The sequence below is a fragment of the Dermacentor andersoni genome, chromosome 9, assembly GCF_023375885.2.
Source record: "Dermacentor andersoni chromosome 9, qqDerAnde1_hic_scaffold, whole genome shotgun sequence".
Taxonomy (NCBI): Eukaryota; Metazoa; Arthropoda; class Arachnida; order Ixodida; family Ixodidae; genus Dermacentor; species Dermacentor andersoni.
The window spans coordinates 17707389-17729239 of NC_092822.1; the positions used below are offsets into that span (position 1 = coordinate 17707389).

The 21851-nt window shown below is 58.8% G+C and overlaps 1 protein-coding gene across 2 annotated transcripts in view; it reads right to left on the bottom strand.

Moving 5' to 3' along the window:
• Positions 1-8336: 8336 nt before the first annotated feature.
• Positions 8337-21851, bottom strand: part of LOC126527476 (uncharacterized) — a 46707-nt gene continuing 33192 nt past the window's right edge. For both annotated transcript variants that reach the window (XM_055068583.2, XM_055068582.2), the window contains 2 exons: positions 18625-18747; positions 8337-8593 (listed from right to left, as the gene is read on the bottom strand). In XM_055068583.2, coding sequence (XP_054924558.1) covers positions 8402-8593; positions 18625-18747 — 315 coding nt within the window. In that variant the 3' untranslated portion in view covers positions 8337-8401. The remainder of the gene's footprint in view (positions 8594-18624; positions 18748-21851) is intronic.

Consider the following 21851-nt stretch of genomic DNA (forward strand, 5'->3'; position numbering starts at 1 on the left):
AGGCGTTCCTCACGCTCTAGCCTTGATGAGGCTGTGGTGATGATTGGGTCCACCTAGAGTTATCGCACCAGCTTGTTGAAATTGTGAAGCACAATATGAAAAAAAAAATTATGACAAATTATGACAAAATTATTACAAAACAAAAAAAGAGCGCAGCTGCAGGGACTAATCACGCCATTCGGAAGGTAGTAGTTTGCGTCAGCCAACACTTTGCTTTTTGAGCCAAAGCTCCTTCAAAGAAGAGGCGGCACAGTTCCTTTCCCGATCATTCCTCAATGCGACGGTCATTTCTGTTCTTGTCCTCGTTCCGCCGCGCGTTCGCCCGACGGACAATTTGAAGCATCCGCTTGGTCAGTTGTGCAGTCAACGTCCGATTTTCCGTGCTCTCTAGGGGCCACGAAAACATTCGAAAAATCAAATCGGGCAGTCCGAAAAAACGAATGCGTGTTTTACAGCCCCTCTGAAAAACCTCTGATGGCCTCCCAGTACACTTATTAGGCATATCGGTGCTCGTACTGTGACAGGAGACGGCGGGTGCATGCGTGTATAATTATGTAATACGTACTGCGTCCCGTAACAATTGCCCCTTTCCACGTTTGTTAAGCTTCACCGCAATACTTCACGTACGCTTCAACGCGTAACTTCGCTGTACTGAGGCTAAGATGCCTTTCGGGAACAGGCATTATGTAACGCGTCAAGAGAGAGAGAAGATAAAGCAAGGACAGGAAAGGCAAGGAGGTCAACCAGAAGAGCACCCGGACAACGCGCCATACTTTTTAAGCTTCGAAGCCAGTCGCGAGGATTACAGAGGCGGAGTCGGTGCTACTGCTGAAAGCGGCGAATTCTTTCAATGAAAACCACGGCACCGAACGGCAAGAACCTTAATAGCGAACGTCGAAGCAGCTGAGCCTAGCGTTGCCGCGGTGGTGGCTATGACTGCCAGCGGATCTGCGTGCGACAGCGATGGTTCGAGGAGGCGAAATAATCAAAACGGCGGTGTTGGCTTTGAGTAACGCCCCTTCGGACCTGCGGTCGCGGCATAAAGTCCGGAAAATCGGACAGCAAAGGGTTCTTGCGTCTGAAATTACAGACGTTCTTACACATTGACTCTATGGGGCGGCACGTGGTGGTGCCCCGAAGCCGTCCGCATTATCGGGCATTTCACAATAATCGGGCGTCCGGAAAATCGATCGTCATGACTGTATATACTGGCAATTAACTCCTCCAGCCGACGACACGGCGTCAAAGACAATTCGTTACGGTTCCTCTCTTTTACTCGAGCCAGCAGTAGGGCGACTTTCGTTCCCTTTCAATAAATTGACAGCTAATTTTCCCTTATTGAAGCACAAATTCCCCGAGTTTTTTCCAGACTTTTCAAGATCCCTGAGAATTCCCGATTTTCCAGGTTTGTTGGTCAGTAGGCACCCTGTAACCAACTCCCGGTCATATCCGACACATGCACTGTATACACATACTGCTCCCGTATCCTTCTGCGCATTTAACAGGGAGAGGCGGGTTAGTTGGTGGTCGATATTGAAATGCATTATATAACCGCGCAAACGACAACGGACGAAGAAGGAGACGCAGGACATACCGCGCTTCACCACGCTTGTCCTGTGTGTTTCTTCCTTCGTCCGTTGTCGTTTGCGCGGTTACATAATGCAATCCTGCTGCGCGTTCCGATCGCGTGCCACCGTCGGCATTCGACGTCGCACGAGAGCCCTATAGAGGAACTGCCTTTGACAGCTTCGTTGTTAAACAACAGAGTTTTCAAGCGAACAGCTTTCTTTAGCTCTTTCGTTTCGTTTTCGTGGTCGGTCGATGGTCGTACTCGACAAGGAACGCTTTTGTTCGTTCACTCTCTCTGTCTCTCTCCCGTTCATTCGTTCGTTCGTTTTTTTTGTTCACTTACGTTCGCAATCATCGTCGATGGTTTATGCACAATTTAGTTCAATGGACACGTTCACAGCTCGACGCAGTCATTGGCCGTTCTGGAGGCCGGGACTTAGACTACACAGCGCATCCGACTTCATACCACAAGTAACTCTGATGTTGCAGAGCAATTGCGGAGGTCTATACAGGTATATGCGGTGGGACACGTCGATTTGGAAGGGGAACCAGAGTGTGAGACGAGGACTAAGAAAGATCGACAACACATGCGCTGTGCCGTCAGTCCCCCCCCCCCAAAAAAAAAAAAAAAAAAAAAGAAATGACTCAGTGTCCTTCCACTCTGTGAAGGATGGCCAGCGACGCTATGTGGGCCCCTTAATGGTGAACTGCACCTGCCGCGGATCGGCTCACGTATGGGGAGTGCTTAACGCCTGCTTCACCTCCACCGCGGGTCGGGCCGGCATCGCGCTATCTTTCGGGATCGGCTCACGTATGGGGAGTGCTTAACGCCTGCGTCACCACCGTCGCGGGTCGGCCCGGCGATGCACTATCTTGAGGATTTCTTTCTACGCGCGGACACGGTAGTGGGGAAAGTAGCCCTTAACAGTTTCTGGGTAAAAAAAAAAGCTACTTCTTTTATTGGGCGCTGGACTTGATGTGCTGGTGGTGGTAGTGGTAATAACAACATTATTGAATATCCGGCAATTAGTGGCCTGGGCCTGCACCGCCCCCGAGGAGGTACGGAGATCCTGTCTTTTCGCCGCCTCACGGGCTTGCGGGATGGCCCATAGTTGTGCGAGTAGAGATTTTTCTTTTTCGCACAATCTAGGTCAACCTGACAAAAAAGAAAAAAAGAAGACCCGCGCTGTGTCGGCGTGTAGGTGCTGGACGCGCCCTTTGTGCAGAATGGATAAAAATTCGCGAATGACGGTATATTGGTAGCTCACGGCCCTTTTCGATAATGGCAACAACAAATCCAGCTGGCCTTGAACTATGAAGAAGAGAAAGAATCTCTCATCGACACGTTCTTCGCGCTCGCGTGTGCTGCCAGATTCCTCGCGGCCACGTTCTTCAGGACCATTGTTCCATTGCGAAAAAAACCCAGGGTTTAGCAGCCTTCGAGTATACCGCGGTTCGACATCCTATAGCGTCATCTTGTTCTAGCCACCCCTTTCCAGGCATCGCATTTTCCTTCACAGCCCAAAGTCGAGGCGGCGATCTCTTGTGACCCCCGCGTAGACATTTCACTGGACAGTGAGGTCGGTAGCAAAGCCCGCGTCACGTCAGCAATGGACAGCACAACGGAGAAGCCCTATTCCTACTTACGGCCGCGACCTCTGGAAATGCCAAGGCGAACGCTGGAGCATATCTTGTTCCCGAACTGCCCACGGTTCCCCGAGCTAGACAATATAAAGCTCCCCGAGACGGATGCGGGTCAACGAGAGGCCACCGGAACATCTGAAGAGACGTTCACCGCAGCTCCTGTCGTCGCTGCACCAGCGCCGAAAGAGCCAGCGGCGAAGGCCCCAGCAGTCCGAGCTGTCCGCTCGTCCAGCGAACCACTGCCCGCACGGCCTAGTACCATGTTTACGGAAAAGGACAGGAAAATGGAGGCGTCGCTACCAGCGACCAAAGAACATTCAGCGGTCACGGCAAAAGAATCACCGGAAGCGGACAAAAAGACTCCACCGGTCAAGGAAAAAAAATCACCGGAAGCCTCCCAGAAGACTGAGGATAGCTCCGAAGAACGCGAGGACACAGAAAACCCAGAAGACCTGGAATCATCGTTGATGTGGAAGGGCTCCATACCGGAGCAGAAAAACGCGCCGATGATAGTTTTCGCCTTCGTCTCCGTGTTGATCGTGGCCTTCCTGGTCATTACGGCCGTCCTTCTGGCCCGGCCGCCTATCGACCGTTATCGCGATGCTGATAGCACCGGAAGTCTGCGTCCTTCGGGAGACGCCGGAAGAAAGAAGGGTCGAAGCGGCGCTGAAGAGGCGGGGAAGGACGTGGCCGCGGATCTCGTGACAGCGCTACCGGAGACGGTCGCGACTCACATACGATCGTTCAGCCTCGCAGGCTACGGTGACGCCAACGGACCCGACGGGGATGCGACCTCCGTGGATTGCGACACCGAGTCGTGTCGATGGGAGAGCCGACTTGTGAATGATATGCTCAACGTGACGGCGGACCCGTGCGAGGACTTCTACGCCTACGTCTGCTCAGCCTCCTGGGAACGTTCCAGCGATGAGCTTCCTTACAGGGCAGCAGGACGGGCCTTTCTGATCAACGAGGTCACAAGGTGTGCCACTTCTGGTGAAATCTGATGCTACTATTGTGCCGCAGAATTTAGCATACATACCCGCCATGACGGCGTAACGGGTGTGGTTTTGCGCTGCTAAGCCCGAGGACGTTGGATCGAATCCCGGCCGCGGCATGCAGCCACATTTCAATGGGGGGCGAAATGCAAGAACACCCGTGCACCGTGCGTTGGGTGCACGTTAAAGACCCCCACGTGGTCAGAATTATTTCGGAGTACCACACTACTGCGTGCCTCATAACCATATCGTGGTTTTGGCGCGTAAAACCACAGAATTTCTTAACTTAGCATACTTGCGACTTATGCGATGGATAACAGCCCAGTTTCAATGTACATGCATGCACTCATGATCAGGCTTTCATCCACTAATAGAACCTTTTTTAGGCAAGTAAAAGAAGCTTCTCGTTCTACCTTGAGCCACACTTCCTTTACAGGGTGTACGACCCACATAGGAACAAAACCATGCTTTAAACAAACACCAATTACCTTCCACTGCTTCACCTGCAGCATTTTACGTTTATATGGTCATCTCGACCAGGTTAATGACAGGAGCTGTTGCTTTGGGTGAAGGCTCTTAGCGTGTAATCAAAGAAGGCGGGAAGCCTACTCCTTAGGATTAAGAGCCCTCATAGCTAAGTTGATCAACTAGTTGATAGCTAAGTACGTCGATGTACTCCACCTCGGTTTATCTAACGCTAAACAAAACATCGGTGTACTGTCGCTCATGCATGTGGGCAGGTGCACGTGGTGCCGCCGCAGTCAGGTATCAAAATTGTGGCTGCGTGTTCTAAACGGCAGTATGCCGTTAGGCTGCTGCGGAAAGAGAGAAATAGAAAAAAGGTAAACTGAAGAAGGCAGTTACATCGTTTTAGCTTACACCACGATACGATGAATTCAGGCAAGAAACCACCACGATAATGGCCAGATACGTTGACAGCTAGATGCGTTGAAGGCCCGTCGAAAGTCTTCGTTATGTAATGCTATCGCCTTCAGTTCGCGTATTGTTTAGCAGCCAGTATGTCACAGCCCTAACTGCGCATCAAACACATTCCAGGTACCTCCAGGAACACGCTCATTCGGTGCCACCCGCGGCCACAAGAGACGTCAGTCACGGCGAGCATAACTTCCTGGATCACTCTAGCATTGTGCTGAGTGGCTGTCTGGAGAACACGGTGCCCAAAGGCGTCGACCGTTGGGACGGCATCCGAAGCCTACTCAGAGACGTCGGTCTTGAGGAGTGGCCGTACGTCGAACCGCAGCAGCAGTATTTCCAGCTCGAAAGGGTCCTGAAGCTGATCGACCGACAGATGGCTGTTTTTCCCATCGTCTACGTCTTTTTGCAGAAGCTGTCCGACGGTGGTCCTTACGTCCTTCACCTGGACGCACCGAGGAACTTCGTGTGCGTGCAGTACAAGATGCAGAAGACGGACAAGTCTCTTCCTTACAAGGAAATCATCCGGCAGACTTTGACACTCTGGAAGACGCTGCCCCGTAGCGGAGCACTTGCCGATGACGTCATACACTTCGAAGCGCAACTGCTGGAGGCGTCGAAGCCTGTCGCCAAGCCACCGTGGAGGAAAGACGCCGTGTACCCCATTAAGACATTCCCGCAGCTTCCCAATTTCCACGTGGACGCTTACCTTTCGCACCTGCGGCGAGGCCATTCGGACGAGGTTGTGGTGCTCAACGAGGCATACGTCAGCAACCTCTCGGCCATCCTGCGCAATCCCACTCCGCGGACTATTCTCAATTTCCTCGGCTTCAGCGTCATCGGGCAAGTGGCTCCGCTGCTGCCGCAGGAATCGATCCCGCTAGGCCTGGTGCGCATGGGCTATCCAAGCTTCCAACATCACGTGAATCCCAGGACTCAGAGTTGTTTCCACCTGGTCAATCGACTCTTCCCGCACGGCATCCGGTGGATCTTGCGGGACATACTCGCCAAGACTCCCGACCTGGATCGTCAGTGGGCCGTCACGACCAAGAACATGGTCTCATCGCTGGCGCACACCTTTCGCGAAGGCGCCGTCTGGACGCAGAGCGTCGACGTTGCCGATAGCATCACGCGGCTCAAAGCTCTGCAGGTGGCCTACCTCGCGGGCCGGGAGAGCGAAGAACGACTCGACGAGTACTACGCGGCCGCGAATGTCACGTACGGACCGAAAAATTTAGTCCGCTACTACGGAGAGCTGCTGGCCAGCAGCCTGCACAGGTACTGGAGGTCGAGCACGGGCGACGGCAACTACGACGCGCGCCACAGCCCGCGCTCCAGCGACCTCGAAGTCGCCTGGACACGCGCTCCAGAGTCGACGCTCGGCGTGTACCTGACATCGAGCGGCGTGGCCTCTGCGGCGCTGGTCACGCGAGCCGGGTACCCATCCACGCTCTTCCCGCTGCTTGCGGCCGACGTGACGCGGGCGCTTTTCTCGTGCTCGCTCGACGACCCGCAGTGGTCCAGCTGGACGCGGGACCGGTTCGGCGAGCTCCGGTACTGCCTGCTGAAGCGGTACAAGCGCGGCGTGCGCAAGGTTCGCGTCTCCTCGAGCAACGTGCGCTACTTCCTCGCGGAGATCCTCGCGGACAACGCCGCGGTCAAGCCCCTGATTACGGCCTTCCGGCGTTTCTCGCACGGGACGACGCATTACGGCCCCGGCGGACGGCGTTTCTCCAACCGTACGCTGTGGCAGCTGTTCTTCGCCAACTACGCGGCCGGCTTCTGCGTTCCCAGAAGCGAGGCGGCGCAGGTCGACAAGCGCATGCGCTATCGTCTCAGCCTGCCGCCGAAGGTTCGGGTCAACTTGGCCCTCATGGACGTGGAAGAGTTCCGGGAAGCGTTCAAGTGCGGGCGCGAGTATGCGGCGCCGCAGTGCCCCGTGTGGAAGCGCAAGAGTGACGACGACATCGGGAACGATGTTGAGGCATAACGCGTGTGGTACAGCACACGCTGCAGTTTGAGCGTGAATAGGAGGGCGTGCCTGATGAGAGCACGCGTTGGTGCGGGACTGCGCTCAGGCGTCGCGTAGACACTACATATCCACGCGTCTCTCGCGCTCTCATCTAGCATCCGCACTTTTAAATTTTAATCCTCTGCCCGGCGAGCTGCTGCGTTAATAAACGCGACGGCGTTAATAGGGCACATGTATTCTTGTCTTCTGTTGTCCGCAGTTTCTGCAAGAACAGTGGCTTCTGTTGCTGCCGCTTGAGCATTAGGCGAAAGCACACCACACAGGTGAATGAAAAGCGTGTACAGGTATAAAAGACAACTGTAAGTGGCCTTGCGTGATCCAAAACGAACTACACTTGCTCAATATGACACCAACTATACGCACGCTCATGACTAAACGTGCAACGTGTTGAGCTTGCCGGTAGAGTATTATGGTAGTGTGTGCCCTCTTCAATTGCGATATCCAACTTTTTCATCAACCTGCTTAACAGCAGAACAAAGGTCTCTCCTACAGTACCGCGTGTCATATATATAAGGAAGAGAGAGAGAGTAGGCCGCACCATTGATCATCGGTCTTTCAAAGTTGCGCCTGTAATTTTTGCCCTCACCGTCTTGCATCGCCCTTAGCTTTTTTTTCGCGTCTTCGTTAGCGTCCATGGAAAGTTGCCGAACGAGCGTAGGTTGGTACTATAGAATGCAGCGATTACACGCTTTCCAAGAATATCAGCAAACTGCTGCTTACAGCTTGAAACATCTGCCGAATGCGTTACAGCCCACTTGTATGCTGCAGATTTGCTTCTCCTATAACCAGGGCTTAAAGCTTACTATACTAAAATTGTTGATGCAATTCCCGTTTATGGTGGCCGCATTGCGAATAGAGCTGAATGTAAAAAAAAAAAAACATTCTCGCGCATTATATTCGGTGCGAAGACCTCCACTGAAGAATCAATCAATCAATCAATATTGGCGATGAAAATCATTCTAAACGCGGTCACGGTAACCAAAGATCATGTCAATCGATGGATGACTCAGCCAGAAACTCGGCGAATATTCGGTGCGAAGACCTCCACTGAAGAATCAATCAATCAATCAATATTGGCGATGAAAATCATTCTAAACGCGGTCACGGTAACCAAAGATCATGTCAATCGATGGATGACTCAGCCAGAAACTCGGCGATGAAGATTGTTTCATACGCGGTCATGGTGACCTGAAGTCGCTCAATTATTCAACAATCATTTACTCTGACTTTACTGCCACATGCACTCATCGTAATCGTTGGCACTGTTAAACTTCTCGATGAAAAAGTGCATCAACTTCTTAAGGTAGCGCACGCGGGAGTAGGCGCCGTCTCCGCACACGTTTCCCGGATCGTCCAAGTTGGCGTCGTAGATGGCGAAGCCGTACTTCGCCTCGGTTATGAGCCTCTTGCCCTTGCATAACTGCAGAGAGAACAGCAAAACGAGCTGGGTAAGCTTCCTTTTAAGGAATTCAAGAAAGCGCGGAATAACGCTGACTCTCGTCTACTGATTCCATGGAAAATAACACGCATATAAAACATTCACCTACGATTGCGATACTCCCTCGTGCGAAATTTGAGCGCAGCTGTATACGTGTTTTCGCGACATATGGCTGGCGCGGACAATCTGTCTCGTGCGGCACGTTGCAAACAGAGCGAAGTGTGGCGCGACTGTCTCGCTAATGGGGAGATCGCGAGGCAGGCAGGCAGGCAGGCAGGCAGGCAGGCAGGCAGGCAGGCAGGCAGGCAGGCAGGCAGGCAGGCAGGCAGGCAGGCAGGCAGGCAGGCAGGCAGGCAGGCAGGCAGGCAGGCAGGCAGGCAGGCAGGCAGGCAGGCAGGCAGGCAGGCAGGCAGGCAGGCAGGCAGGCAGGCAGGCAGGCAGGCAGGCAGGCAGGCAGGCAGGCAGGCAGGCAGGCAGGCAGGCAGGCAGGCAGGCAGGCAGGCAGGCAGGCAGGCAGGCAGGCAGGCAGGCAGGCAGGCAGGCAGGCAGGCAGGCAGGCAGGCAGGCAGGCAGGCAGGCAGGCAGGCAGGCAGGCAGGCAGGCAGGCAGGCAGGCAGGCAGGCAGGCAGGCAGGCAGGCAGGCAGGCAGGCAGGCAGGCAGGCAGGCAGGCAGGCAGGCAGGCAGGCAGGCAGGCAGGCAGGCAGGCAGGCAGGCAGGCAGGCAGGCAGGCAGGCAGGCAGGCAGGCAGGCAGGCAGGCAGGCAGGCAGGCAGGCAGGCAGGCAGGCAGGCAGGCAGGCAGGCAGGCAGGCAGGCAGGCAGGCAGGCAGGCAGGCAGGCAGGCAGGCAGGCAGGCAGGCAGGCAGGCAGGCAGGCAGGCAGGCAGGCAGGCAGGCAGGCAGGCAGGCAGGCAGGCAGGCAGGCAGGCAGGCAGGCAGGCAGGCAGGCAGGCAGGCAGGCAGGCAGGCAGGCAGGCAGGCAGGCAGGCAGGCAGGCAGGCAGGCAGGCAGGCAGGCAGGCAGGCAGGCAGGCAGGCAGGCAGGCAGGCAGGCAGGCAGGCAGGCAGGCAGGCAGGCAGGCAGGCAGGCAGGCAGGCAGGCAGGCAGGCAGGCAGGCAGGCAGGCAGGCAGGCAGGCAGGCAGGCAGGCAGGCAGGCAGGCAGGCAGGCAGGCAGGCAGGCAGGCAGGCAGGCAGGCAGGCAGGCAGGCAGGCAGGCAGGCAGGCAGGCAGGCAGGCAGGCAGGCAGGCAGGCAGGCAGGCAGGCAGGCAGGCAGGCAGGCAGGCAGGCAGGCAGGCAGGCAGGCAGGCAGGCAGGCAGGCAGGCAGGCAGGCAGGCAGGCAGGCAGGCAGGCAGGCAGGCAGGCAGGCAGGCAGGCAGGCAGGCAGGCAGGCAGGCAGGCAGGCAGGCAGGCAGGCAGGCAGGCAGGCAGGCAGGCAGGCAGGCAGGCAGGCAGGCAGGCAGGCAGGCAGGCAGGCAGGCAGGCAGGCAGGCAGGCAGGCAGGCAGGCAGGCAGGCAGGCAGGCAGGCAGGCAGGCAGGCAGGCAGGCAGGCAGGCAGGCAGGCAGGCAGGCAGGCAGGCAGGCAGGCAGGCAGGCAGGCAGGCAGGCAGGCAGGCAGGCAGGCAGGCAGGCAGGCAGGCAGGCAGGCAGGCAGGCAGGCAGGCAGGCAGGCAGGCAGGCAGGCAGGCAGGCAGGCAGGCAGGCAGGCAGGCAGGCAGGCAGGCAGGCAGGCAGGCAGGCAGGCAGGCAGGCAGGCAGGCAGGCAGGCAGGCAGGCAGGCAGGCAGGCAGGCAGGCAGGCAGGCAGGCAGGCAGGCAGGCAGGCAGGCAGGCAGGCAGGCAGGCAGGCAGGCAGGCAGGCAGGCAGGCAGGCAGGCAGGCAGGCAGGCAGGCAGGCAGGCAGGCAGGCAGGCAGGCAGGCAGGCAGGCAGGCAGGCAGGCAGGCAGGCAGGCAGGCAGGCAGGCAGGCAGGCAGGCAGGCAGGCAGGCAGGCAGGCAGGCAGGCAGGCAGGCAGGCAGGCAGGCAGGCAGGCAGGCAGGCAGGCAGGCAGGCAGGCAGGCAGGCAGGCAGGCAGGCAGGCAGGCAGGCAGGCAGGCAGGCAGGCAGGCAGGCAGGCAGGCAGGCAGGCAGGCAGGCAGGCAGGCAGGCAGGCAGGCAGGCAGGCAGGCAGGCAGGCAGGCAGGCAGGCAGGCAGGCAGGCAGGCAGGCAGGCAGGCAGGCAGGCAGGCAGGCAGGCAGGCAGGCAGGCAGGCAGGCAGGCAGGCAGGCAGGCAGGCAGGCAGGCAGGCAGGCAGGCAGGCAGGCAGGCAGGCAGGCAGGCAGGCAGGCAGGCAGGCAGGCAGGCAGGCAGGCAGGCAGGCAGGCAGGCAGGCAGGCAGGCAGGCAGGCAGGCAGGCAGGCAGGCAGGCAGGCAGGCAGGCAGGCAGGCAGGCAGGCAGGCAGGCAGGCAGGCAGGCAGGCAGGCAGGCAGGCAGGCAGGCAGGCAGGCAGGCAGGCAGGCAGGCAGGCAGGCAGGCAGGCAGGCAGGCAGGCAGGCAGGCAGGCAGGCAGGCAGGCAGGCAGGCAGGCAGGCAGGCAGGCAGGCAGGCAGGCAGGCAGGCAGGCAGGCAGGCAGGCAGGCAGGCAGGCAGGCAGGCAGGCAGGCAGGCAGGCAGGCAGGCAGGCAGGCAGGCAGGCAGGCAGGCAGGCAGGCAGGCAGGCAGGCAGGCAGGCAGGCAGGCAGGCAGGCAGGCAGGCAGGCAGGCAGGCAGGCAGGCAGGCAGGCAGGCAGGCAGGCAGGCAGGCAGGCAGGCAGGCAGGCAGGCAGGCAGGCAGGCAGGCAGGCAGGCAGGCAGGCAGGCAGGCAGGCAGGCAGGCAGGCAGGCAGGCAGGCAGGCAGGCAGGCAGGCAGGCAGGCAGGCAGGCAGGCAGGCAGGCAGGCAGGCAGGCAGGCAGGCAGGCAGGCAGGCAGGCAGGCAGGCAGGCAGGCAGGCAGGCAGGCAGGCAGGCAGGCAGGCAGGCAGGCAGGCAGGCAGGCAGGCAGGCAGGCAGGCAGGCAGGCAGGCAGGCAGGCAGGCAGGCAGGCAGGCAGGCAGGCAGGCAGGCAGGCAGGCAGGCAGGCAGGCAGGCAGGCAGGCAGGCAGGCAGGCAGGCAGGCAGGCAGGCAGGCAGGCAGGCAGGCAGGCAGGCAGGCAGGCAGGCAGGCAGGCAGGCAGGCAGGCAGGCAGGCAGGCAGGCAGGCAGGCAGGCAGGCAGGCAGGCAGGCAGGCAGGCAGGCAGGCAGGCAGGCAGGCAGGCAGGCAGGCAGGCAGGCAGGCAGGCAGGCAGGCAGGCAGGCAGGCAGGCAGGCAGGCAGGCAGGCAGGCAGGCAGGCAGGCAGGCAGGCAGGCAGGCAGGCAGGCAGGCAGGCAGGCAGGCAGGCAGGCAGGCAGGCAGGCAGGCAGGCAGGCAGGCAGGCAGGCAGGCAGGCAGGCAGGCAGGCAGGCAGGCAGGCAGGCAGGCAGGCAGGCAGGCAGGCAGGCAGGCAGGCAGGCAGGCAGGCAGGCAGGCAGGCAGGCAGGCAGGCAGGCAGGCAGGCAGGCAGGCAGGCAGGCAGGCAGGCAGGCAGGCAGGCAGGCAGGCAGGCAGGCAGGCAGGCAGGCAGGCAGGCAGGCAGGCAGGCAGGCAGGCAGGCAGGCAGGCAGGCAGGCAGGCAGGCAGGCAGGCAGGCAGGCAGGCAGGCAGGCAGGCAGGCAGGCAGGCAGGCAGGCAGGCAGGCAGGCAGGCAGGCAGGCAGGCAGGCAGGCAGGCAGGCAGGCAGGCAGGCAGGCAGGCAGGCAGGCAGGCAGGCAGGCAGGCAGGCAGGCAGGCAGGCAGGCAGGCAGGCAGGCAGGCAGGCAGGCAGGCAGGCAGGCAGGCAGGCAGGCAGGCAGGCAGGCAGGCAGGCAGGCAGGCAGGCAGGCAGGCAGGCAGGCAGGCAGGCAGGCAGGCAGGCAGGCAGGCAGGCAGGCAGGCAGGCAGGCAGGCAGGCAGGCAGGCAGGCAGGCAGGCAGGCAGGCAGGCAGGCAGGCAGGCAGGCAGGCAGGCAGGCAGGCAGGCAGGCAGGCAGGCAGGCAGGCAGGCAGGCAGGCAGGCAGGCAGGCAGGCAGGCAGGCAGGCAGGCAGGCAGGCAGGCAGGCAGGCAGGCAGGCAGGCAGGCAGGCAGGCAGGCAGGCAGGCAGGCAGGCAGGCAGGCAGGCAGGCAGGCAGGCAGGCAGGCAGGCAGGCAGGCAGGCAGGCAGGCAGGCAGGCAGGCAGGCAGGCAGGCAGGCAGGCAGGCAGGCAGGCAGGCAGGCAGGCAGGCAGGCAGGCAGGCAGGCAGGCAGGCAGGCAGGCAGGCAGGCAGGCAGGCAGGCAGGCAGGCAGGCAGGCAGGCAGGCAGGCAGGCAGGCAGGCAGGCAGGCAGGCAGGCAGGCAGGCAGGCAGGCAGGCAGGCAGGCAGGCAGGCAGGCAGGCAGGCAGGCAGGCAGGCAGGCAGGCAGGCAGGCAGGCAGGCAGGCAGGCAGGCAGGCAGGCAGGCAGGCAGGCAGGCAGGCAGGCAGGCAGGCAGGCAGGCAGGCAGGCAGGCAGGCAGGCAGGCAGGCAGGCAGGCAGGCAGGCAGGCAGGCAGGCAGGCAGGCAGGCAGGCAGGCAGGCAGGCAGGCAGGCAGGCAGGCAGGCAGGCAGGCAGGCAGGCAGGCAGGCAGGCAGGCAGGCAGGCAGGCAGGCAGGCAGGCAGGCAGGCAGGCAGGCAGGCAGGCAGGCAGGCAGGCAGGCAGGCAGGCAGGCAGGCAGGCAGGCAGGCAGGCAGGCAGGCAGGCAGGCAGGCAGGCAGGCAGGCAGGCAGGCAGGCAGGCAGGCAGGCAGGCAGGCAGGCAGGCAGGCAGGCAGGCAGGCAGGCAGGCAGGCAGGCAGGCAGGCAGGCAGGCAGGCAGGCAGGCAGGCAGGCAGGCAGGCAGGCAGGCAGGCAGGCAGGCAGGCAGGCAGGCAGGCAGGCAGGCAGGCAGGCAGGCAGGCAGGCAGGCAGGCAGGCAGGCAGGCAGGCAGGCAGGCAGGCAGGCAGGCAGGCAGGCAGGCAGGCAGGCAGGCAGGCAGGCAGGCAGGCAGGCAGGCAGGCAGGCAGGCAGGCAGGCAGGCAGGCAGGCAGGCAGGCAGGCAGGCAGGCAGGCAGGCAGGCAGGCAGGCAGGCAGGCAGGCAGGCAGGCAGGCAGGCAGGCAGGCAGGCAGGCAGGCAGGCAGGCAGGCAGGCAGGCAGGCAGGCAGGCAGGCAGGCAGGCAGGCAGGCAGGCAGGCAGGCAGGCAGGCAGGCAGGCAGGCAGGCAGGCAGGCAGGCAGGCAGGCAGGCAGGCAGGCAGGCAGGCAGGCAGGCAGGCAGGCAGGCAGGCAGGCAGGCAGGCAGGCAGGCAGGCAGGCAGGCAGGCAGGCAGGCAGGCAGGCAGGCAGGCAGGCAGGCAGGCAGGCAGGCAGGCAGGCAGGCAGGCAGGCAGGCAGGCAGGCAGGCAGGCAGGCAGGCAGGCAGGCAGGCAGGCAGGCAGGCAGGCAGGCAGGCAGGCAGGCAGGCAGGCAGGCAGGCAGGCAGGCAGGCAGGCAGGCAGGCAGGCAGGCAGGCAGGCAGGCAGGCAGGCAGGCAGGCAGGCAGGCAGGCAGGCAGGCAGGCAGGCAGGCAGGCAGGCAGGCAGGCAGGCAGGCAGGCAGGCAGGCAGGCAGGCAGGCAGGCAGGCAGGCAGGCAGGCAGGCAGGCAGGCAGGCAGGCAGGCAGGCAGGCAGGCAGGCAGGCAGGCAGGCAGGCAGGCAGGCAGGCAGGCAGGCAGGCAGGCAGGCAGGCAGGCAGGCAGGCAGGCAGGCAGGCAGGCAGGCAGGCAGGCAGGCAGGCAGGCAGGCAGGCAGGCAGGCAGGCAGGCAGGCAGGCAGGCAGGCAGGCAGGCAGGCAGGCAGGCAGGCAGGCAGGCAGGCAGGCAGGCAGGCAGGCAGGCAGGCAGGCAGGCAGGCAGGCAGGCAGGCAGGCAGGCAGGCAGGCAGGCAGGCAGGCAGGCAGGCAGGCAGGCAGGCAGGCAGGCAGGCAGGCAGGCAGGCAGGCAGGCAGGCAGGCAGGCAGGCAGGCAGGCAGGCAGGCAGGCAGGCAGGCAGGCAGGCAGGCAGGCAGGCAGGCAGGCAGGCAGGCAGGCAGGCAGGCAGGCAGGCAGGCAGGCAGGCAGGCAGGCAGGCAGGCAGGCAGGCAGGCAGGCAGGCAGGCAGGCAGGCAGGCAGGCAGGCAGGCAGGCAGGCAGGCAGGCAGGCAGGCAGGCAGGCAGGCAGGCAGGCAGGCAGGCAGGCAGGCAGGCAGGCAGGCAGGCAGGCAGGCAGGCAGGCAGGCAGGCAGGCAGGCAGGCAGGCAGGCAGGCAGGCAGGCAGGCAGGCAGGCAGGCAGGCAGGCAGGCAGGCAGGCAGGCAGGCAGGCAGGCAGGCAGGCAGGCAGGCAGGCAGGCAGGCAGGCAGGCAGGCAGGCAGGCAGGCAGGCAGGCAGGCAGGCAGGCAGGCAGGCAGGCAGGCAGGCAGGCAGGCAGGCAGGCAGGCAGGCAGGCAGGCAGGCAGGCAGGCAGGCAGGCAGGCAGGCAGGCAGGCAGGCAGGCAGGCAGGCAGGCAGGCAGGCAGGCAGGCAGGCAGGCAGGCAGGCAGGCAGGCAGGCAGGCAGGCAGGCAGGCAGGCAGGCAGGCAGGCAGGCAGGCAGGCAGGCAGGCAGGCAGGCAGGCAGGCAGGCAGGCAGGCAGGCAGGCAGGCAGGCAGGCAGGCAGGCAGGCAGGCAGGCAGGCAGGCAGGCAGGCAGGCAGGCAGGCAGGCAGGCAGGCAGGCAGGCAGGCAGGCAGGCAGGCAGGCAGGCAGGCAGGCAGGCAGGCAGGCAGGCAGGCAGGCAGGCAGGCAGGCAGGCAGGCAGGCAGGCAGGCAGGCAGGCAGGCAGGCAGGCAGGCAGGCAGGCAGGCAGGCAGGCAGGCAGGCAGGCAGGCAGGCAGGCAGGCAGGCAGGCAGGCAGGCAGGCAGGCAGGCAGGCAGGCAGGCAGGCAGGCAGGCAGGCAGGCAGGCAGGCAGGCAGGCAGGCAGGCAGGCAGGCAGGCAGGCAGGCAGGCAGGCAGGCAGGCAGGCAGGCAGGCAGGCAGGCAGGCAGGCAGGCAGGCAGGCAGGCAGGCAGGCAGGCAGGCAGGCAGGCAGGCAGACAGACAGACAGACAGACAGGCAGACAGACAGACAGACAGACAGACAGACAGACAGACAGACAGACAGACAGACAAAGAATTTCTGAGGAACAGCGTTAGGGTACCTCCCTTTTCAGGGAGTCCCCGTAGCCGTCGCGGGCCGCACCCACGTCGGGGTAGGAAGATCGTGGTCCTCCACCCTGTCGCAGGCCCTCTGGACAGCCCGTAGTTGCTCTGAGAGGTCGCCGCTCTTAAGGGCTGCCTCCCAGTCGGTTAGAGAGGTTAGCGATGAGCTGCGTAACCCAGGGCATTTCCAGAGCATATGGGATAAGGAGCAGTACGCCTCCCCACAGTCTGGACAGTGGGGTTCTACATTAGGTGCGAAGTGACTGAATCGGCCCCTGGAGGGGAATGACCTCGTTTGTAGCATGCGAAAGGCCGACGATTGTGGTCTATTAAGTTTAGGGTGTGGTAGCGGAAAGGCCCGTCGAGCGAGTTGATAATGTGCCAAGATTTCATGGAAGGTGAGAAGTGAATCCCTGCACAGTCCTAAGTCGCCGCCCGTGAGTCCACCTGAACCGCCGCGTTGTGTAAGACCTCGCGCACAGTCATGGGCCAACTCATTGGCGTTAACAACCTCAGAGTGCACATTGATTCCCATATGGGCCGGGAACCATTTGATGCTATGAAAACCAGCAGCCCCCTCGCTGCCGAGGATGGCTGCGCGTGGGTGACGTGCAGGTGCGATTCACAGCAGCCGCAGCTGACAGACCCACGCTCACGCAACGCTTTGCTTCCACATATGGTATCGGTGGCGTCACCGGTGAACAGACGACGCGCGCTACTCTGGCGCCATCTCGTAGCCGTCGTCGCCGCGAAGCCCGCTTTGCACGGCACTGCGCTTCTCTCGCTTTTGCCATACCCTCCTCCTCTGTTTTCCTCCTCGCGCTCTTTTCGCTATCACCGTCTTTCATGCGCGCTCTGCGTTCGCTCTTTCATTCTTTGCTGTGCTCGTTCACTTGGTTACGAGGACGCCGAGGAAAGACGCCCAAGCTCGCCGCTGGAACGGACGGCTAAGAGCTGCGCTCTAAAACTGGACAAGAGTAGTACTTGCACAGGATGAAGGGCATTGTTTCAAGAATGCTCAGTAACTTATGTCTGTCTGCAAACGTTTTAAAGTGAAGTGCGGACGTTTGCGTCAGCAAGTCTGGTCTGTTTTTCTGTTTCATCTCTGATTTTCCCTTTATATACTTGTGATTTTCCGATACATAGTGTTTTCCAATCAGATTTCGCGCGCGACACGAATAGTGTCGTAAATTTTCTCACGTACGCGAGACACTATATATACTCTGAAATGCAGTGATACGTCTACAAATAGCCGAGGGACCTGGCCCGTGACAGCACTGCCCGTGAGTTTAAATACGACTGTTGACGGCTGTGCTTGCCGCCATCGCTCTGACTCGAGTGTATGCAGCGTGTATTTCTGTACGTAATTTCGCCCAGTGAGGAGTTAGATTCTGAATTCACACATTTGGCAATATTTTTTCTTCACTGTCACCACAACTTAACAATATATCTGTTCCATAGCTGAAAACAACGTAAATGTTGCACTGTCCGATTCCGCCTTATTGACGCTTTGAGCCAATCACGGAGGGCGTAGCCACCCTAGCTGTGAACAAATCAGAGATTACAATAGGTGTGTTTCAATTCTGGCCAGCATCCGAGACAGTCTACGTAGACAGCTAAGGAGACGGCCGAGACAGCTTCTATGCCAAGTAATGGAACGCGTTTCGAGCCGTCTGGAAGACGCTTCTGCGACGTGACGCCACCTCGCGGTGGCAAAGAAATGCTGAGAAAAGCGCACATTATTTCTGTATTTCAAATCCTTGCGCCTGCGAACCAATGGGAAAACACGACGTGACTTAGATTAAGAGTATAGAAAAGCGTGTCTACATTTTCTTGTTCGCAGACGACCTTCCAGCCGAGTTTCCAAGCGCCCTGCTCTGCCATCTTGTTTGGACAGGAAAGTAGCCTGCATCGTTTTTTACTTCGATGCTGTCTTCGTGAAGCTGTCTACTTTGACGTCCCCATGAGAAGTGGAACAGATTAAGATGGCCGCTATTCGCTTAGCCGTCTACTTTGCAGTCTATTGCGAGTATTAGAACACAGCCAATATGGCGAACTTGGCAATGTGGCAGTATTTGACGGTGTCCGCAATGACACACCGTTTATTAATTTCGCGCTGTTTTCAAGCAAGGACGTATAACTAACTCGACCCAACACTTCACTGATATGCCACGCCGAATGGTAAAGATGAGAGCAGTATATAGGGAGTTTGCATAGACGTCATCGTGGCCGCCATCTTGGAGTACTAATTGCGTAAACAAGAAACGTGACAGCAGGACAGGCGCGACCATCAAATAGCAAAACATCGTACGCGAGGTAATATGGTGTTGTGACGTCATTGTGGCCTCCATGTTTGAGTTGAATTGAAATCTGGGGTTTTACGTGCGCAAACCATGATTTGATTATAAGGCACGTCGTAGTGGGAGACTACGGGTTAATTTCGACCACCTGGAGTTCTTTAACGTGCACGGTACACAGGCGTTCTTGCATTTCGCCCCTATCGAAATGCGGCCGCCGTGGCCGGTATTCGAGCCCATGACACCGTGCTTTGCAGCGGCACACCATCGCCGCTAAGCCACCGCGGCGGGTAAGCCGCCATGTTTGGGTGCTCTCACCACTAGCACGGTGAAATGCTGTGTCTATGACATCACGTGAAAACTACCCATATAGGTACCATGCAATGCAACGTATTTGTGTTTAGCAAACAATTGGCTAATATTTCTCATAGCAGATCACGGCGTCTGACCTTCGCCCGAAACGACTTCTCGTTGTCGTAAGTGACCATCCTGTGGATCTTCGTGTTGGCGTAATAGGCGCCAGTGGGGCTCTCCTCGCGAAAGCCTGCCGACCAGTCTTTGTGCTTGCAGACCTGATTACCAGAAAAGACAACAACAAACAAGGAGGAATCAACATCACGTTGTGATGACGATTGGAGTTTATTGGCGCAAGGGCCAGAAGTGACCAAAGAGCGCCATGATAATAGACTGTCTTTGGTAAATCAATAATGATAATCGAGGCGTGGGTAAAATACGGCTGTATAGAGGCCTAAAAATATTCGCCTGAAAGTGGGTAAATATATTTGTAAACGCTAGACAATAATACATGACATATGCTATAGAGAAGCGATGTACTACGAAGAGGTGATGTCATAAAATATGATGCTACTGGTAGCACAACTGCCTCACCAAGGCCCTTAACCACAAGGGCGCGGAGACGTGTGCCATACAGGTCGCTACTATCGCAGCCTCTCGTGAGAGGATGTGCTACGAATATCGTGCTTGTCTGCAGTCAACGTTCCACCAGGGAACTCGTCTAAATTGTGGACTTTGAGGGATGAACTTTTCTGCTGCGTCAATGATAAAAGCGGTAAAATATGATACGGCATGATCTATACTAAGATTACTTATAAAGTCTCGTGATATGTACGTGGATTCCTTAAATAATTTCGAATTAGCTTCGGCTAGTTCCCAGCGAGGGACATGCGGACGGGATTCATGTCATGTTGCCAGGTTTAGTGTTACTGGGGAGCGGTCACTTCCAAATGGATTTATGATTACATGCCATTCTATAAATCAGGGAATACAGAGGCAGAGCCAGTCGACAGGTATATTGAGGAATATGAATTATGATAAAAATTTTAATACGTTTGTTTCTTCTTATTGAAGAGGCACGCACCAGAGTTCAGGAAAAAGTTCTCTATAAGTCGACATCTCGGGTCACATCGCGAGTTTCCCCACAACGTGTTGTGAACGTTAAAACCACCCACATGTATGTAGAGTTCCCGAATCTGATCAACGAGATTATAAAAATCAGTTTTCCCGAGATGATAGTTTAGGGGTATGTATATAGAACATACAGTGACCAATTTATTAAACGGTATTGCCCGAACTGATACTGCCTCAAGCGCCGTCTGGAGTGCCACATGCTGGCAAGCTACAGATTTGTCTGTAACTATTGCTACGCCACAGTCGTCTCGGTCTTTCCGAGAAATGAGGTATTGCAGGAGAAAAACTGTTTGTGTAGGTGTCTCTCTTGAACACACAGAACCTTTGGATTAAACCTGTGTAGGATCCATTTAACGTCATCGAGCTTATGGAGGTGTCCTCTGACATTCCAGTTTAATATTTGTGTATCCATGTTTAATGTGGTTTTTGTGCTCCATGTTTAAGAAAGAGGAGTTAGCTCCCAGAGCCCTTTCCGGGCGCTGTGATGCGAGGTTTGTCTCTTTTGGAGCGGTCGAGAGATCCGCGCCGCTCCTTTGGCGCTAAGGGCGCCGTCCGGATGAGTGCTGTGTCCATTACCTCTTCGGAGGCTCTAGACACGCGCTCTTGCGAGGGACGTGTTTGACGAGAAGGCCTCGTCTCAGGGCACGAGATCCTTGAGACAACCAGCCCGGAGGTCAATGGCCCCTTCTTCTGAGACAGCAGCGCGGCGCTAGCTGCAGCCGCCGCCGGGGGTGCGGATGGCGTCACTGACGCCGCACTGTATGTGGGCCGCACAGCCGCGGGAGGCCATTGTGGTGCTGCCCCCTGACGCACCACTTCGGCAAAGCTGTTGTTTGGCAGGTATGCAGTTCTAGAAGGACCGCTTAACAACTTGGAGACTATAACCTGAACCAAACGCTTCGGTCAGTGTTATTGCAAGCAGAAAAGGTGAGATAATTCTGGCTGCCTTTCGTTTTTTCTCTGAATGTATTACATGAAATCGTGGAAAATTGTCAATATTTCGGCCTAGAGGCTTGGAAACTTCTTCGTTGCGCCCTCGTTTCTGAGGGCGATCAGAACGTAAGGTTAATTAACTTTCCATATGCAAAGGTAAATTGTTTGGCAGCAATGCCAGCCACCCTCCATGGAGCCCAACAAGGGGAGGCTGCAGGACGTGAAAGGACGTGTCCTGCAAACGCCAGCTGCACGCCACTGCTATAACTAAATACAGCATAACCAAGACTGGTTAGCCACGCAGGCTTAACCCTTGCCGTCCGAAAGTTCGGAAGTGAGAAGTGCAGAGAAGCGAGGGAATATTGAAAGTGGGAGAGAGAGAGAGAGAGAGAGAGAGAGAGAGAGAGAGAGAGAGAGAGAGAGAGAGAGAGAGAGGGGGGGGGGGGGGGGGGGGAAAGGCAACTACCGATTTCCCCCGGGTGGGTTAGTCCGGGGGTGCCGTCCACGTGAAGCTGAGGCCAAAGAGGTGTGTTGACGCCGCCTAGGGGCCGTAAACGTCCAGACACCCTACATTGGCTCAACCCCCGGAATCCCCTTTTCCCCGGACACGGCTAATCCACGCACGGCTACACGCGGGAGGGTCCAACCCTCGTGTGCTCGGGTACGTGGTGTCGCAACACACCAAACGCCTGCTCACGCAGACGCCCCTGCGGGGCATCCCGTTGTGGACTCGCGAATACATGACGTATACGGTGACTTGGACTTTTGTCCTAAAAAGCGTTTAAAAGGATGCTTCGCGCCGGCAAGTGTACGTGGAGTTGACATGACACTTGCGACCTGTCATTTTGTAGCGTTAGATTTAGGTCTAAGCCTTCCAAACCACAGCAAAAATACTGACAAGCGTCAGAGCGCAGCGAATAATTTATATAACACTTGTTTCTGCGAGCAATTTTGGGTTTGTTGTTGTTGTTGTTGTTGTTGTTGTTGTTTTATTTCTATTCTTGCCATACAAATTATCAGACACTGACTGAACCCATAGCCAGAGGCTAGTGTGGGGTTCAGATACAAAAATACACGATGGCAATGACACAACACTTGTGTAAAATAGAAAGCCCAAAATCACGGCGAAAGACCAGAGTACACTATACAATGAGGAGAAAATAATACAATATGCATTTTACAGGAGAATGAATAAAGATCTGTAATGAACAACACTGTACAACAAACACAAACCGCGAACGACTGTCACATAGATCAAATAAGGCTCAAAAAGTATGTTCTTAATGCTTTATTAGTTTCGTGGGACTGTTTTATT